Source organism: Mus caroli, unplaced genomic scaffold, assembly GCF_978045245.1.
Source record: "Mus caroli unplaced genomic scaffold, Mus_caroli_1 scaffold_20, whole genome shotgun sequence".
Taxonomy (NCBI): domain Eukaryota; kingdom Metazoa; phylum Chordata; class Mammalia; order Rodentia; family Muridae; genus Mus; species Mus caroli.
The window spans coordinates 24215199-24233932 of NW_028227275.1; the positions used below are offsets into that span (position 1 = coordinate 24215199).

Here is an 18734-nt window from a genome sequence, read left to right on the forward strand (position 1 = left end):
AGAATCAGTTTCTCATTGCAGGGTGAACGCTCTGAGTTCCGGTGAAGGGAAAAGAGACGTGGCGAAATTGCTGTCTTTCTGTCTTATAAGCACATCTCTCACTAACACAGAAAAGGGGCCGAGACGTCAGAAAGGGTGAAGACGCTCTCACAGTATTTTTAGAGACCTTGCTCGATCCCTCCAGCTCCCCCCACCCCCCTCCCAGCCCGACTTGTTCTTCTAAAAGCGAGATTATGGATTTGCATTGCAATTGGCTAGTGGCGGTGGCACTGGATTTTCGCAAGTAAAACACCCGCCCGCTTCAGTGAGGGGCATTCATGATCACACTGACAATAACGCATCTCTCTTTCTTCCCGTTTCAGCTGCGCAAACCATGCAGGATGATTTACTGATGGACAAAAGCAAAACCCAGCCCCAGTCTCAGCAGCAGCAGCAGCAGCGGCAGCAGCAGCAGCAGCAGCAGCAACAGCTCCAGCCCGAGCCCGGCGCAGCTGAAGCCCCGTCCACGCCCCTCTCCTCAGAGACCCCCAAGCCCGAAGACAGTAGCGCAGTGCCGGCCCTCAGCCCCGCCTCGGCTCCGCCAGCCCCCAACGGCCCGGACAAGATGCAGATGGAGTCGCCGCTCCTGCCGGGCTTGAGTTTCCATCAGCCCCCTCAGCAGCCGCCGCCGCCGCCGCAGGAGCCCGCGGCGCCCGGAGCGTCGCTGTCGCCGTCCTTCGGCAGCACCTGGTCCACGGGCACTACAAACGCGGTGGAGGACAGCTTCTTCCAGGGGATCACCCCAGTCAACGGGACCATGCTCTTCCAAAACTTCCCGCACCACGTCAACCCAGTCTTCGGAGGCACCTTCTCGCCGCAGATCGGCCTGGCGCAGACCCAGCACCATCAGCAGCCTCCGCCGCCCGCGCCGCAGCCGCCGCAGCCCGCGCAGCCCCCGCAGGCGCAGCCCTCGCAGCAACGCCGCTCGCCCGCCAGCCCCAGCCAGGCGCCCTATGCGCAGAGGAGCGCCGCTGCCTACGGCCACCAGCCCATCATGACCAGCAAGCCGTCCTCATCCTCGGCGGTCGCGGCTGCTGCGGCCGCGGCCGCTGCCTCTTCGGCCTCGTCCAGCTGGAACACGCACCAGAGCGTGAACGCCGCCTGGAGTGCTCCGTCCAACCCGTGGGGTGGCCTGCAGGCGGGCCGAGACCCTCGCCGCGCGGTCGGCGTGGGCGTGGGTGTAGGTGTCGGGGTACCCTCCCCGCTTAACCCCATCTCGCCGCTCAAAAAGCCTTTCTCCAGCAATGTGATCGCTCCACCCAAGTTCCCTCGTGCAGCTCCGCTCACCTCCAAGTCCTGGATGGAGGATAACGCTTTCCGGACCGATAATGGTAACAATCTGTTGCCTTTTCAGGTAAAGTCCCTGTGCTCTTGCACACTCCTTCTTCTCGCATGTTTCTCCCCTCGTCCTAGTTATTTTAATCGGTCCACTTGCTGTTATTTAGAAGGCACAGCAAATTCCAGCACCCTCCAAATCCTCTGGTTCACCGGGTCTATTCCATACAATCTGGGTGGGGGTGGGGGCGAAGTTGAGTGGACATTGTGACTGCTTGAGGGTAGGAAAGGGCTTTTTTCCCCCAGTTCATTTCCTCCTTCACTGTGCTTGTGCTTTTTATTTTAGCCTTCCTTGACAAATTAAGCCGCAAGTGTATAGTCAGGTGCGGGAGTAGTCCCAGGAGGAGTAGGCTGAAATTCCTATCATTTTAAGTAGCTACACATTTTCAGGTTACGCAATACTAGGCTCAAGGTGCGGACCAAAAGCCATCCACGCCCAAATCACCCTGGTTTGTTAACAGCCTTTGAGTGGTGCTATTTCAAATAGTTGCATATGCCCAACTAAACTAATGTGAACCCATGTGTTTATGTCTAAGGTGCTGGAATCATTAATAATCAGCATATTGCCCTGCCAGGAAAACTACGAGTGTGAGAATCCAATGAATACCCGGAACTATAAGGGATCGAAGTGGAAAGAGTGGAAATTTTAGGGAGAACTATTCCCATGTTACTTAAAGGAAGGTTTTTAAAAAAAATTTCCCCCAGAGGAGAGAGACAATAGGACACGACCTTCAGAGCCATATTGCAATGGAGTCTATTTGCTAACTAGCACTGAAATATTTAAAGCTGCAGTGTCCTTCACCAGTTGGGTTATTTAAGACAATGCAGATCAATTACACCATTTGAAACTGGGCAAAGTGAAAGTCTTGCAACTTTAATGAAAAATGAGTCTTGTCCCTCAGTATTAAATGCCAGTGAAAAATCCAGGAAGTGCCCCGGACGAAAAGATTGAATGGACAAAGTGTCCTTGTTTCTGCTGCTTTCTCATGTGGTCTGTAGCCACAGCAGTAGACAGGATTCTGGGCCTTTGGATCAGAAAGGGGAACTGAGTGTGTGTGTTCATTGGGAACCCTTGCTGTCTAATAGGCACTTACCCTGGACCTGTGAAGTGATTTGGCCATAAGCTTCCCTACAAGAGAAAGGCTGGGTGTGGTGGTAAAAGCTTGTAGTTCACCAAGGCTGGGCGATGAGATTGGGACTTCCAGCTCAGTCTGTGTTTCTTACAAGATCTTGTCTCAAAGAGGAAAGAAAAGGAATCCTTTGGCCCCTGCTGACAGATGCTAGCCTGGCCGTTTGACAGAGGTTGAAGGCTCTCAACCTGGCACAGATGGAGCCATCCGTTTGCTGGGTTTTACCTTTCAGATGTTTGTGGGGTGGGTTGTATCATTTCGAAGGAAATGGGATTATTGAAAGGATGTCTCTGGGCTAGAGCAAGAATTTTTGTTCTGAACAGTTGAAGGAGACCCATGAAAGCTCTAAATTGTGTTTAGGAGAGTTTTGTTGTTTGGGTTTTTCTGGGTGGTGCTCAGGCTGGTGCTCATGTTGAACACACTCTTAGTCCTAAGTAGAGGCTTCAGTGAGCACGGCTCTCACATGCCTTCAAAAGGGTCCTCCAGGAACAGGGTTTTTTAATATTAAGACACAGTTTTAGATTGTGGGCCACGCTTCCATACAGCTTGTGCTCGTCTCAACGTGTGCTGATTGCTGAGGATGACCTTCAACTCCAGCCTCCTGCCTCCACCTCCTAGGGTTGCAGACTCCTGCTACCACTTTCATATCTTGTTTCTTTCCATTCTAAAGTTTATTTTCATGACTGGGATTAGTTCTGTAGGCAGAGGGAGGTGAGCAGGACAGGTTCTGCTGTAGTTGGTACTTGGAAGGAAGGGCTGTCTGCCTTCACAGTTTCTCTTTTTATTCTGAGGCTCTCTATCCAAACCCATTCAGAAAAGATCATCTAAATTCCTTTTTAATGTTTAAAGAATTTGTGAATGTGTGTGTGTGTGTGTGTGTGTGTGTGTGTGTGAGAGAGAGAGAGAGAGAGAGAGAGAGAGAGACAGACAGCCTGGTGCATGTTTGGCGATCAGAGGAAAACCTTATGGAGTCCACTCTTTCCTTCGCCTTTATCTGGGCTCTGGCATCAAACTCGGACCGTTTTTTAAGGCAAGGGGTTTTACTCTCTGAACCATCTTGCCATCTGTCTAAATTCTTGAACTCTCAGAAGTTTATTTATTCTGAATACAGTTTTTTTTTTCTTATTTATTTTGAGACGAGAGGTCTTTGTACATTGCCCAGGCTGTCGTTGAAAACCTGACTCGAATAGTCCTTTCACCTCAGCCCCCCCTCCCCCCAGCAAGTAGGATTGCAGTTATGAGATGTCAAATCTGGCTACTGAATACGACCAATCTTTATTAATTAGCTCCTTAAAAGGGGATTGGACCTATGGTGATGCATAGCTTTAATCCCAGCACTTTGAAGGCAGAGACTGGTGGATCTCTGAGTTCAAGACTAGTATCATCTACATAGTGAGATCCAGGACAGCTAGGGCTACACAGAGAAACCCTGTCTTTACAAACAAAACAAAACAAAACAAAACAGGAAAGAAAAAGAAAGTCCAGGGGGAGAGGAGGAAGAGAAGGAAGAGGTTGGAAAGAATACAATCCAAAATTTCACCAATCTTGGAGAGGGGCCTGAGATATAGCTTTGTTGCTAAAGTGTTTGCCACAAAAACATATGTGGACTTGAATTTTGGTCTGAAGCATCCACATTTAAAACCCTGGGTATTGTGGCTCATGCTTGTAATCCTAACACACTGCAGATGGAGTCAGAAGGAACTCCAAGGCTTTCTGGCCATCAAGCTCTAGGTTCAGTGGGAGGACCTGACTCAGAAAACTGAGTTCTCATAGAGGAAGACGATGCCAGACACTGACCTCTGGCCTCTACATATGTTTGAAAATACACACTCTCCCCTTCCCTCCCTCCCACCCTCCCTCTTCACCATTCCCTTGTATGGAGTACTAGTAGCATGAGGATTGCTAGTGTTTCTCAAATCCTTTGCCAATGATGCTTCTAAGGCAAAACATAATTGTACTTTGCACGTTTTTGTTGTTGTGATAGATAGAAATATTATTGTGTGGGCAAAATGATTGAATCATTTGATTAAAATTAAACATTTTTTGTTTGGCTTCAAGAAAAATTATATGTACTCTGTGTCTCATTTCTATTTCTTATTTAAAACAGTTCTTTAGGGTCCTTTTTTTTTTTAGTTTTTTTATTATTTATATATATTTATCTGTGAGAGTATATGCCATGTATGTGCAGGTACCTGCCTAGGCCAGATGAGGGCATCTGATTCCCTAAAGCTAGAATTATGTTCAGTAACCTTCAGATGTGGGTGTTGGGAATTGAACCTGGATTCTGGAAGAATAATAAGTGCTCTTACCCACTGCATCTCTCCAGTTAGACCTTTATGGCTTTTAAGTAGCATTGTACTGAGTGGTGCATACCTGTATTCAGTCAAAAGAGGTTGAGGCAGGAGGATACTTTGGCCAACATTGTGAAAAGTCTGGGTTATGTTATTGTTGTGTTTTGTTTTGTTTTTGAAATAGGGTCTCTCTGCATAGATATTCCTGGCTGTCCTTGAACTCAGTACATAAAGTAGGCTGCTGTGGAACTCAAGAGATCTGCTTGACTCTACCTCCTGAATCCCAAGTGCTGAAATTAAAGGCATGTGCCATTATATCTGGCAAAAATTTGTTTGTTTGCTTTTCAAGACAGGTTTTCTCTGTGTAGCCCTGGCTTTCCTAGAACATGTTTTGTAGACCAGGCTGTCCTCTAACTGAGAGACCTCCCTCCCTCTGCCTCCCAAGTACTGAGATTAAAGTTGTTCCCCGCCTTAGCCTGGCAAAATCCTGTTTCTAAAAACAGTTTTAGATTCTAGAGTAGTAGCTCATTCCTGTAATTTTAGGACCCAGAGGGCTGATACAGGAGGATTACCATGAGTTTGAGGTCATCCTGGGCTATAGAGTAAGATAATGTCTCAGTGCAACAAAACAGAAAATATAAGTAGAACCAGAAAAATAAATTGGTTGTGCTTTGGCTTGTAAGTTTGCCACCATGGTTTATGTTGATAACTATGCTGACTATGTGTATAGCCTGTATGTATGTCTGTATTCTACCTCCATGCCCTTGGAAGCTAGAAGAGGGCATTGGATCCCCTAGGCCTTGGAGTAACAGATGGTTGTGAATGACTGTGCCACTTCTGGGAATTGAACCCAAGTTCTGTGGAAGAGCAGCCAGTGCTCTTAACCACTGAGCCATTTCTCTAGCCCCTAATCAAATATGTTTAAAAAGCAAAGTATCTCAATTCTTAATGGGCAGAATTTCATGTTTGTGCATTTATTTAAATACTTTTTCTAGGGCTGTATGTATTTTGTTTCTTTAGATCGGAAAGGTGTTCTTTGTGTTTTGTTTTATGAAACAGTTTCACTGTATAGCCCTGACTGTCCTAGAGCCCACCAAAATTCTCCTGTCTTTCTGCCTTTCAAAACCTAGGGTTAAAGGTATGTCCGACCATGTCCGTCTGGTTTTTGTTTTGCTGTTGTTTGGAGACAGTCTCACCATCAGCCAAGGTGGACCTGGAGCCCTCCCCCTTTCTGCTTCTTCCTTCTGAAGGCTTAGATTACAGGAATGCATCTCTGTCCCTGGCCTAAATTGAGAGATTTAATTTATTGAATGCCAATTTCTAAAAGATTTTACCTTACTATGTGTACTGGCTAGTTTTGTGTCAACTTGACACAGCTGGAGTTATCACAGAGAAAGGAGCTTCAGTTGAGGAAATGCCTCCATGAGATCCAACTGTAAGGCATTTTCTCAATTAGTGATCAAGGGGAAAAGGCCCCTTGTGGGTGGGACTATCTCTGGGCTGGTAGTCTTGGTTCTATAAGAGAGCAGGCTGAGCAAGCCAGGGGAAGCAAGCCAGTAAAGAACATCCCATGGGGCTTCTGCATCAGCTCTTGCTTTCTGACCTGCTTGAGTTCCAGTCCTGTATCCTTTGGTGATGAACAGCAGTATGGAAGTGTAAGCTGAACAAACCCTTTCCTCCCAACTTGCTTCTTGGTCATGATGTTTGTGCAGGAATAGAAACCCTAAGACACTATGTATGTATGTATGTATGTTATTTTGATGTTTTCCAGGTAGAGTGTCTCTGTATAGCCCTGACTGTCCTGGAAGCCCCTCTGTAGACCAGGCTGGCTTCAAACTCACTGATCCACCTGCCTGTCCCTGGAATGAAAGTTGGATCCGCTGGAGCTGTAGTTGAAGGTAGTTGTAAGCCACCTAACTCCTAGGTGCAGGCAATCAGACTTGGGTTCTTTGCAAGAGTAGTATGTCCTCTGAACCCCTGAGGCATCTCTCTTGACTCTATTTTCTCTTTCTTTCTTTCTTTCTTTTTTTTTTTTTTAAAGATTTACAGCCAGGTGGTGGTGGTGGTGCATGCCTTTAATCCCAGCACTTGGGAGGCAGAGGCAGGCAGATTTCTGAGTTCAAGGCCAGCCTGATCTACAAAGTGAGTTCCAGGACAGCCAGGGCTATACAGAGAAACCCTGTCTTGAAAAACAAAAAACAAAAAACCAAAAAAACAAAACAAACAAAATAAAAGATTTACTTATTTATTTTATGTATATGAGTACACTGTAGCTGTACAGATGGTTATGAGCCATCATGTGGTTGCTGGGAATTGAACTCAGGGCCTCTGCTAGCTCCAGTCCCTGCTTGCTCTGGTCCTGCTCGCCCAAAGGTTTTTTATTTCTCATTACAGGTGGTTGTGAGCCACCATGTGGTTGCTGGGATTTGAACTCATGACCTCTGGAAGGGCAGTGGGTGCTCTTAACTGCTGAGCCATCTGACCAAACCTTGATTCTATTTTCAATTTTTAATTATTACTTTTTATTTTGAGATAGAGATGGACTATGTAGTCCAGACTGTCCTGAATCTCCCTTTATAGCTTAGGTTGGCCTTCAACTCATGGGGACCATCTGCCTCAGCCCCTAGAGTGCTTGGGTTACAAAATGTGAGTCACCAGGTATGGTTCTTTAATTTATATTCTTTTTAACAGACTCCTTGAGTGAAAAGAAACTTTCAGTATCTTATATAGTGTGTTTATTTGCGAGACAGGGTTTTTTAGTAGTGCTTCCGGAATGGCTTCAAACTTGCTTATATAGCCAAGGGTGACCAGGATCCTTCTGTCTCAGCTTCCTGAATGCTGGCTTCAAGCACATCATTTGGTTTGCAATTTTTCTCCCCTCTCTTTTGACATTTCCTACCACCACAGTAACCTTATTAGGCGGTTGTTTTGTAAAGCAATCACTGTTTTCAGTGTGGCTTTCTAAGCCACACGGGCTTTCTTATTCTAATAAACGTGATTGGTTTTCCTGCCTTGAGGTGGCTGCTGCCTTGGGGATTACTTATATCTAAAAGCTGTTTCGTTTCTGTAAATAAGGTTCTGAGATGCGAGTGACAGTGACGTCACTGGCGTCCTAGAACTGGAGCAATTTTATTGTGATGTGTCTGTGACTTTCTGCAGTGCTGGAGCTGTCAGAGTTCATTTAAGTCAGGTTCTCTTTGAACTCCAAAGGGATGTTGTGATAGAACTATTTAATGAGGCTTATTGTGTGTGTGCGTATGTGTGTGGGTATGCTTGTTTATTCACAGCTTTGCTCACCCTTGTGTATGAATTTGGAGGCCAGAGGTCAATTTTTGGTGTCTTCCTCTATTTGCTGGTCACTTTAATTGTTGAGACAGGGTCTTTCATTGAATATGACACTGTGCTAGACTAGATGGCCACTAAGCTACTCTGTCACTGAGTTCAGATGCACCAGATCTCATCACAGGTGTTTGTGAGCCACCATGTGGTTGCTGGGATTTGAACTCAGGACCTTCAGAAGAGTAGTCAGTGCTCTTAACCACTGAGCCATCTCACCAGCCCTAGGCTATGTCTTTTTTCTGCCTCTCTCTGTCCCACCTTTAATGTAGGTGCTGAACTCCTGTTGCTTTTCTCCCTGAGTCCCAGTTTCTGGGATTACAGGTGTGGACTGCCATCCTCAGGTTGGAGAGGAACAGGGTCTTGCCATTCAGTACAGTCTAGTCTCAAGTTTAAAGTTTTCCTGCTTCACCTGGGGTTATAGGCAAATACATCCACTCCTAGCTTTATTGAAGTAGGTTGGCACATCTTGATGTGTCTTGTCAGCAGAGCTCAAGAACAGTGGGACCCTTCTTCTAAGGGAACTACACCCATGTACCACTCTGTGTTATGAGGTAGGAGAGCCTAGGTATATGAAAGGGCTAGAACCAAGGTATTCTGTCTATGTGGTAAATTCATATTTGAACAACATCGTTGTCCAAGGAAGTTTAGAAGGGACTTTTGAAAGCATTTAATCTCTGACCATACAGTTCACTTTACAGAGTAGAAAATCAGGTTTCTAGTATGTGACTTGCCCAAGTTCAGTTGGGTAGATTAGGTCAAAAGTAGGATTTGGATTCAACTCTCCATCACAATTATGTGAGCAGATTATGTGAATATTTCTTCACCTATAAAATGGAAATGATGAAGATTTATTTTGAGTTGGATTACAGTAATTGATACTGTCATGATTATCAGTGTCTCTGTGTAAACATATTATAGTATAAATGGCCAGTGTTTCCATTTAGTGCCATCTATTGAATAACTCCAAAATTTTGTGTGATATTATTTATTCTTCTTTTCTGTTTGCTTAGGATTGTGTTGTCATAATAGGATGAGTGCATAAACACAATCTAAATATCTCAAACTACCATATAATACCATGTATTCTTCTTTCCTATGATAGCATTCTCCCATATAATTCTATGTGTTCTTTTTTCTATGTGATAGTATTCTCATTATCAAAGCCTCTTGACCTGGTGTTCCAGTTGATAATGCAATATTTACCTATGGGCCAGGCCCTATGTTCATCATTTCATATGTAGCTTTTTTGAGGTGAAAGACTCTGTCTTCCTGATGTTGACTGGGAAATTCAGGGCCAGTACATTTGAATTGTTTGCTCAAGATCTTATAAATAATAATTCATTAATTTGGAATTTGAAACCAGGTACTCTGCCCAGTGAGGTGCACACCTTTAATGACAGCATTCACAGAAGCATATAGATAGATCTCTGTGAGTTTGAGACCAGCTTGGTCTTCACAGTGAATTCCAGGATAGCCAGAACCTTGTCTCAAAACAAAACAAAACAAAACAAAAGAAAATCTAAGCCCTCTACCTCCAGTTATGGCTGCTTTTACTCCTCTGTACTGCCTCTATACATTAGTACAGTGTAGATGAAGGCACCTAGACTGATTTTATACTTCATCTTAGGAGGGTCCCTGGAGATTCAAAAAATTATTTTAATTATGTGATCAAGTTATATAACAATAAAAATGTTATTTCTAAATAACTAAATAAGTATAAAACACTAAATAAGTGTTTTATTCAAAGTTGCATCAGAGATCAAATCTTTGACATTTTGTAGAGACTACAATTATAGTTGTTGGTAATATATCGTATAAATTTATTTCTTTTCTTTTTAAGACAGGGTTTTGCTTTGTCCCTCTTGGCTGGTTTGGAACTCTACATAGATCAGGTTGGCTGGGATTAAAGGTGTGTCACCACGTCTGGCCCACACAAGTTTTTAAAGAATAGTTTATTGAGTTAGTTGTGGTGACACACACCTTTAATCCCAGGCTGAGGTAGGTTGATCTCTATGAGTTCAAGGCCAACCGGATCTACATAGTGAGTTCAGGACAGCCAGGACTATGTAAATAGACCCTGTCTAAAAAAGAATAGTTTATTGAGTACACTGTAAGAGATCAGTGGGTGGACAGTAACTGGGGTACCACACTGTAAGAGATCAGTGGGTGGGCAGTAACTGGGGTGCCACCTGCAACTGAGGCTCTTTAAGGGTTTATAGAGGTAGAAGAAGAAAACTATATTGCTGATGCACACATTACTACTTAAATCAGTAATCACCAATGCTTTCCCTCTTAATTTATATATTTTTGGAAAATTTTCAAATTATTTCCCATCTTAACATCTTTATTTCTTTCTTGCTTTGTTCCAACATGGATACGATTATAGAAAATTCTGTCTTTTTTAGTTTGTATCTACTTAAATGTCAGTGTTAACAAGAAATTCCTTACATGAGTTGTGGGGCAAAAAATAATATTATACATATTACCCATTATGTAGCTTGATAGAAGTGTGCATGCCTTGTATGTGTCAAGCCTGGATTTTACCTTCTCCCCCAAAGCATTTAAAAATAAATATGTTAACTCAGAATTTTTATATAATGAACATCTGTTTTGTTTTTTTAATTCTCCTGTAATAACAACAAACAAACAAATGGGGTTGAGGGATGGCTCTTGCTGAGAACCAGAGTTAGGTTCCTAGCACTCATGTCACGTGGCATCTGATCCCCTAGACGTACCTGCAGCTCCAGAGCACCTCTCACCTTTGCCCTCAGCTGGCACCAGCACTTATGTCTACAGACCTACAAACAGATCCAAATACATACATTTTAAGAAAACTATCTCAAAAACTAAACCAAAGCAAAAAGCTCCCAGATCTCTTCCAGATTAACTATCTTTTTAGAAAGGAATATTAAGTGTCTAGTTTATATTTGTCTTCAAATAAGGATAGAAGGAATGCTATTTAAAAGTGAAGTTTGGCTGTAGTTGATTTCTTTGTTGTTGAGACCAGTTATACAGTCTCATGGAGCCCAGACTGACTTCAAACTGGCCTAGAATTTCTTATCTTCCTGCCTCTGTCACCCAAATGGTAAGATTGTAGGTGTGCACCACTGAGACTGTTGTTATTCTTATTGCTGCTCTAATGCAAAACTACAGAAGATCTAACTAACCCCAGAGTGTTTCAGAACCTGTTATTATGTAGTTGACAGCAAAGGCTCATTATCTATATTCTATTTGAAAGGGTCTGGGAGAAGATGATTTAGTACAGTGCTTGCCACTCAAATATGAGTACCTAAGTTCAGTGTGTAGCACCCGTGTAAAAGCCAGACTAAAAGCTGGGCAGTGGTAAAGCCTGCCTTTAACCCCAGCACTCAGTAGGCAGAGGCAGCACAGGCAGGCAGCTCCCTTGAGTTTGAAGTCATCTTGGTCTACAGAGTAAGTTCCAGGACAGCCAGAGCCACACAGAAAAATCCTGTCCCAGAAAACAAACAAAAGAGCCAGACTAAAAAAAGTCTGTCATATTGTGCAGATTTACCCTTATACAGGAACACACACACACACACACACCCAAACTCATCTCTTCTTCATTATACAGAAAAGAGGGTTGAGGCTAGGAAATACTAGATTTTTCTATGCTACTGAAACAGTAGGGATTTAAATTGTATACTCCAAAGCTGCATGTTGGAAAGTGGTTAACCTTTGTATAAACTACAACTTTGCAGTGAGTTAGTGTGACAGTAGCTTAAATATAATGTTTAGCCATCTGGCTTCTGTATTTATTTATTTATTTATTTATTTATTTTTGAGACAGAGTTTCTCTGTATAGTCCTGGCTGTTCTGGAACTCACTCTATAGACCAGGCTGGCCTTGAACTCAGAAATCCACCTTCCTCTGCCTCCCGTGTGCTGGGATTAAAGGCGTGCACCACCACCCGGCCGATTTTCAATTTTTTTTTAGAGAAACCAATGCTCCAACTGGAAATTCTTACAATACTTTTTTAGAGGCTCTATCTGTATTTCTGATGGGGAGAGGCCAGTGTGGTTGTAAAGGATAGAATTCAGGATAGTCTGTAGTTTGATTCTTGACAAGTTGGACAACTTGAGGATTTAGGAAATGCAGTCATGAATCAAGCAGACATTCCTGGGGAGGTTATTGGACTTGTAGTGGGAGGCAGACTCATGGTTATAGTCTTCTAGGTAGGTTGTTCTCTGGGAGTTCAAATGACCTCTTTTCATCTGTTTGCACATGTGTGTTCTTGCATGTGGGTGTTTGAGATGGTCTCACAGTGTAGCTCTGGATGCCTTAAAACTGTGGAGGTCAGGTTGCTTTGAAGAAGTCCGTGTAGTATTCCTTCCACCCTAGCTTCTTGACTACTGAGATTATCGACATGCACTACTGCACTTTAGTGCCCTCTATATGTGCTGGATAAACTTCCTTGAGTGAAACTACTCTAATAGTTGAAATAGGAAAGTCCTAGTGAACTAAAATGCGATGATAACTCACATCCTTGGAGTAAAGCCTCATTTTCTTTCCTGAGAGCACTTTTACGTAATTCTTAGAAATAATATGTATTATGACATAAATCTCTGTGGGCAGATCTCAGGAGAGAGACACAAATGAGCTTTTTATATCACTTGAAATGATTATAGAATTAATACACTCAAAGGGGAGGAAACATGGTGTGCTATGTATGCATCGCTGTGTAGCCTAGAGCTTGTTAGACAAGGTACTTCTTCCATTAGATTCCAGAGTGCTGGGATTGCAGATGTGCACGACCACATTTAGCTGAGATATTCCCTTTTCTCTCACTGTGTCGTGCAGACTGGCCTTGAGCTCATATTTGCCTGCCTCTGCCTCTGAGTCCTGGGATTAAAGGTGTGTGCACCTTGTCCAGCCCAATCACTTTATTCTTTTGGAGTTAATTTATTCTGTCATTAATAGAACTGAGTAGACTTAGTGTCAGGATGACTCTCATAACTCTGAGAAATCCTTAGAGGGCTGATGGGATGGCTGGGTGGGGAAAGGAGCTTGCTATGAAAGCTTGATGATCAGTCCAAAGCATCCACACGCACAGGCGGAAGGAGAGAACTGCTCCATAAAGCTGCTCTCTAGCTTCACATGGGGGCCATAGCAAGTGCTCTGCCCCCAGATTTCATCCTGCACAGCAACATAATAGTAATTAATAAAAGTGATTGTAAAAATCATAAGGAGATGTGATGGCTTATATATCCTTGGCCCAGGGAGTGGCACTATTAGGTGTAGCCTTGTTGGAGTAGATGTGTCACTGTGGGTGTGGGCTAGCTGCCTGGAAGCCAGTATTCTGCTAGCAGCCTTCAGATGAAGATCTCTCAGCTCCTCCTGTACCATGCCTGCCTAGATGCTGCTATGTTCCCACCTTGATGATAATGGACTGAATCTCTGAACCTATAAGCCAGTCCCAATTAAATGTCCTTTATAAGACTTGCCCTGGTCATGGTGTCTGTTCACAGCAGTAAAAGACAGGACTAAAATACTATAGTACTAGTGAACTAAAATACTGTAATAACTCAGATCCCTGGAATAAATCCTATTTTTCTTTATGAAGTTTCATGTTTATGCCAATAAATCAAGTAAAACTAAAGTGTGTGTGTATATCCATATATACATACATATATATACTGGATGTGCCCAGAAGTGAGGCACATCTGGGCACATATAAACTAGATCCTAGAGGACTGAAGTGAGAGGACCAGTGAGGTTTGTGATCCACAGCATCATTTGTGGTTTCCTAATAGAGTCAGACAAAAAGTTAAGGGGAGTGAGCTGTCATGGCATTTTTGTTAACTGAAAACTTTACACTGACTTCTTTTTGGCATGTTTGCTCAAAATCATTTACGTATTCTGTCATTTGGGTATTATCACTTTGCTTTTCCTCTCCAGACAGAAACAGCTAGCACAGATTCAGTAGACCAGGAGGCCAACACTGGCCTCACTCTTCTCACGGAATCATCTCATTTAATCCTTACACGGCCTTGTGAATTAGGGCTAATGATCTTCACTAAGACTAGTTTGTGAGGCAGCAGTAGGAATGGAAGCTCAGTGCTTGTAACTCTTGTTGTTCCCCAGCTCTTTGCTCCTGGTCTTGTCCCTTGTTGCTTTAGTGAGACCTTCTCCAATTCCTCCCCAGCCCGCATTGTTTATAGCACTTGACACTCTGAAGTGAGCAATTTTGTCTCACTTTATTGTGTGAGGGCTCTCTGCCACATTAGAGCAGAGGGCCTTTTACTGCAATGTCTCCATAGCCTGTGGCAGTAACCTGGGAGCCGTTAAGTAAATAAGTATTTTCTACATATATTAGTTTTTCACAGTTGTAGATAATTGATAATGAATTTATTGCTGAGTTTACATGTAGTTACCAATGAAAAGTAATTTGACTTTTGTAAACACTTCCTGGCTTACCAGGGCTTGGCAACTAGGGATGAAGCTGAGCCATGTTCTGGTCTCATGCCACTCCTAGACATGTATTAAAATAGGAAATAATGAGGCCTAAAATAGAATATGATATGCCCACAGAGAGCAAACTCATGAACCAAAGGAAAACAATGATTAAATTCATGTGTAGTGCTTGGAAAACTTTCAGAAAATCTTCATAGTTTAAAGTATTTTCAATTTTTAAAATAATTTTTGAAAATAGTCACCTTTACATACAGAGTCATCTTGCTGGTCCAGTTATCCATCTGTCCCTCCATCCATCCATTTACCCATGTATTCACCCACCCACAAATCTGTCCATCTGTCTGTGTGCCTGCCCACCTGTTTGTCCACCCATCTATCTACCCATTCACCTATCTGTCCATCCTTCCTTCCTTCCTTTTTTATTTTTTGTGTTTTGGAGACAGGGTCTCACTATATACTCTGCTTTCTGAGTAGTGGAACTAAAGATAAAAACAACTATGCCTGGCTTCAATTGTCTCTTTTATGTGTATGTATAATGAGTTTGACATAGTAGAGGTAATTTGTGAACATTATTCAGATCCTTTTTATAATTTTATATCATTAAATTTATGAAGATTTTGATCATTACATACTATTTCATACAAGAATCAATTACAGTTGCCAAAATGTCTTTATATTTAGTAAATTTAGATTATTTTTCAAGTGCATTTTAGTTTTTGGAGTCCTGGGTCTTGCTTTTCACAAACTTTAGTTTTTAATGACTAAACACAGTGTCATAAATGGCTTTGGCTTTCTCAGCACTTGGTGTAGAATGGAATGGGTAGAGTTCCATAGTCGACAAGAGAATGGATTGGAGCTGGCACCATGATTCTTTGTTGAGCATTAGGAGGAGCAGGTGCATCAACAAGAAAGAGTATGGTGTGCTGAGTAGAGCAGAAGATCTGGGACAGGAATGAGGCAAATGAGTGACGTGGCAAGCAGGAACATAGGCTTACAAGGTGGTGTAGCATCTGTGCTTTCAACCTTGGTGGTGCTGGGGCTGTCAGAGCCTTACACATGCATTCTTTACCTGTGAGCTGCACTGCAGACTCAGACTGAAGGAAGACTTTGTAAAAACTTGTTTATTTGTGTGTGTTCACGTGCATTATGGTGCATGTGTGGAAGTCAGGGGTCAGCCTATGGAGTCAGTCGGTTCTCTTCCTTGCACCTTTGTGGGGTTCTGGGGATTGAATCCAGGTCATCAGACAAGCTCCTTTTTCTACGGAGCCATCGCATGGATGGGTTCTAAAGGTGAGGCTTTTGAGTTGATGACTGAAGTGATTTTTACTTTTTATTCAGAAAGATAACTCTGGGGTCTAGGTTGTCAGGACCTGAGCACAGGTGAAAAATCAGTCGGTTGAAAGGAAGGAATGACCTCAAGAAATAACTAGGGGGTACACTTATGCATAGGGAATAAAAAGGGGGGTGTACCTGAAATGGCTCCAGGGTTTAAATAGTTGGGAAGGTAACTCAGAGGTGAAAGTGCTTAGTAGTGGCAGATGGCAGGTGAGAATGGTCGTGCTTTATAGACCAGCTGCATTTTACAGTAGAGGAGTTCCAGAAGGGAACGCTGTCAGTTTGCAATCCTTGAGAAGGTGATTTGTCATCTAATTTGCTCCTGCTCTTGTGTAGTTCCTAATACATTAGAAGGGAGACCTTACTAGTGCAGACGGCTTCATGGCCACTGATTAAAACTCTACATCTAAGAGAAGAGGTAAGTAGCTCTAAGTCAAGAACTGATTTAAGCCAAGTCGTGGTGGCGCACGCCTTTAATCCCAGCACTTGGGAGGCAGCAGCAAGCAGATTTCTGAGTTCGAGGCCAGCCTGGTTTACAAAGTGAGTTCCAGGACAGCCAGGGCTATACAGAGAAACCCTGTCTCAAAAAAAAAAAAAAAAAAAAAAAAAAAAAAAAAAAAAAACCAAAACCAACCAACCAAACAAACAAAAGAACTGATTTAAACTCTACATCTAAGAGAAGAAGTAAGTAGCTCTAAGTCAAGACCTTTTTTTGGCCTGATTTTTTAATACCCTGATAATTTAGAGTTTGTTAGTTGATTAGTCATCTTGTTTGTAGATTGTAGCCTGGCACTGTAAAGAACTGTAAGTGATTGCTCACCAGTCAGTCATGGGAAGATCGTAGAGAATAAGAGAAGTGAAACTTGGCACACTTGAGTTGAATGAACTCACTAGGAGGTCAGTGTCCCAGAATTATTGGCGAATCTGAACATCGTACGTAAAACCTGAGCAAACTTGAGATTTGACTTTCGGGCTTTAGTTCTGCTGCATTAACGCATGGCCTGGTTTTGTTTCTATCTACATGTTCATTTATGAATACCAGGGTCTCACATAGTCCAGGCTGCCTCAGACTCTCTGTGTAACCATGTATGGCTTTGAATTTCTGATCCTTCTACCTCTGATTCCCAAGTCCTGGAGTTGCAGGTGTGCACTACTGTATCCAACTAGGTGAATTTTGATACAGTAGTTCAAGGTAATGCTTGATCAGACACTACACTGCCTGTTCAAGATGGAACCTGTCAGGGAGTGGAAAGAAATGTATTTATTTATTCATTCTTTTATTCCTAGACTCTTCCATAGCCAAGGTTGGCCTCAAACTCGCTGTGCAACTAAGATTGACTCCTGGCCCTCTTGCTTCTTTCTACCTCCCAGGAGCTACAATTTGTTATGTGTCACCGAACTCCATTCGAGAAGCAGTTTTATTTAAATCTAGGTCATGAGTTTATCAATAGTTTTGAATCAAGTTAAAACAGTGCAGTATTAATACTGAAAAATACAACCTGAATATTTTGAACTATTCAGCAATGTTGATGAAAAAGTTTTTTTACAGTGCTTGTTAAATTAAACTTTGCTTTGATTTTAAATGGAATTAATTGGACTTCTGGTACTACTTTAGATTAAAAAGTTAAACCTTAGATGATTTATTTTTATTTTTATTTTTTGGTTTTTCAGTTTTTTGAGACTTAGATGATTTTTAAAAAGTTTTTTAAAAGGTAAATTCTTTCAAAGGTTTGGATTGATAAAAGTCTGGGGCTTGATGTGGGCACTGGTCTCGCCATATTTTGACATTCTAAATGGTCTTCAACATTCTAAAGATAGTGACCAGAAGATAAAGGAATCACTGCTTTAGAGCTTTCTGCTCTGTTCTACCTGTTTGCCAGTGTAGAAAGAGCACTCAGTTTCACCCATCAGCTCTGGAGCGATGCAGAACATAAAATACGTTTTCAGAGTAGCTATTTTAAGACAGGTGAGTCATGCAGGTATAATGTAAGATTTTCTTTTTAAAATATAATGAGATATTTGATATTCTAATTTAGGCTGAGATTCTGTTAAATGTGAAACATGGAAAAAAAATGAAGGCCTGGCGTGAGGAGGCAAGGGAGAAAATGTCTTCAGTGAGTACATCCCCCACAGTGAGGACATTCCTTCTGTTGTGGGGTGCAGTGGGGTGAAGCAGACCAGTCATACATCCTGTTACAGGGACATAAATAATCGAGACTGTATTGAATATATACAGATCAAAGGACAGAGAAGCCAGTGAAGCAGGTTCAGCAAAGAGGACGAAGGAAGTAGGAGGGTGCTTCAGCTTTTGTTACAGTAATTAACTGTTCAGAAAGTCAGCCATTCTACAGGGCTACGAAGCTAAGCAATTGCTCATTTTATATTCCTTTTCTTTTTTTTCTTCAAGCAAGCTATAGGCAAACGAGCTTACATCAAGCATTTATATTAAGAAATTTCTCTTACAGAGTGTTATAAGCAAGTTCAAAACCCAGCTTTTAGTCTCCTGTGGCATAATCATAATATTATTCATAATGCCCCTAAGACACTTGATGTTTGTTCTAAACCATCAAAGGAAGAAATACAGTATGTTCAGCATAATTTGTCTTGTATTTATTAACAATGATCTAGTCCGATGACTTCTCAAAGAAATAATTACTGTAAACGGAAACCTATGTGGAAATGAAATAGATACAGTAAGTTTTAGCGGCACAGGCCCATTGGCTGCAGTAATGAAGTACCACAGACTGGGTCACCACCCAGTGGACATACACTTACTTCATCATACTTGATAAATGTGTTTAGTTTGGTGTCTGGTAACGGCTACTCTGTTTCC

General features: G+C 42.4%; 1 protein-coding gene across 11 annotated transcripts in view; it reads left to right on the forward strand.

Annotated features, from left to right (window-relative positions):
• The window catches only part of Cpeb3 (cytoplasmic polyadenylation element binding protein 3), a 184791-nt gene that overhangs the window by 32171 nt on the left and 133886 nt on the right, over positions 1-18734 (forward strand). For 6 of the 11 annotated variants that reach the window (XM_029472533.2, XM_085834100.1, XM_085834101.1 and 3 more), the window contains exons 1-2: positions 23-135; positions 363-1393. In XM_029472533.2, coding sequence (XP_029328393.1) covers positions 374-1393 — 1020 coding nt within the window. In that variant the 5' untranslated portion in view covers positions 23-135; positions 363-373. Of the gene's footprint in view, positions 1-22; positions 136-362; positions 1394-18734 lie in introns of those variants that run through there. The other 5 variants (XM_029472535.2, XM_029472532.2, XM_029472531.2 and 2 more) reach the window with 1 other exon arrangement.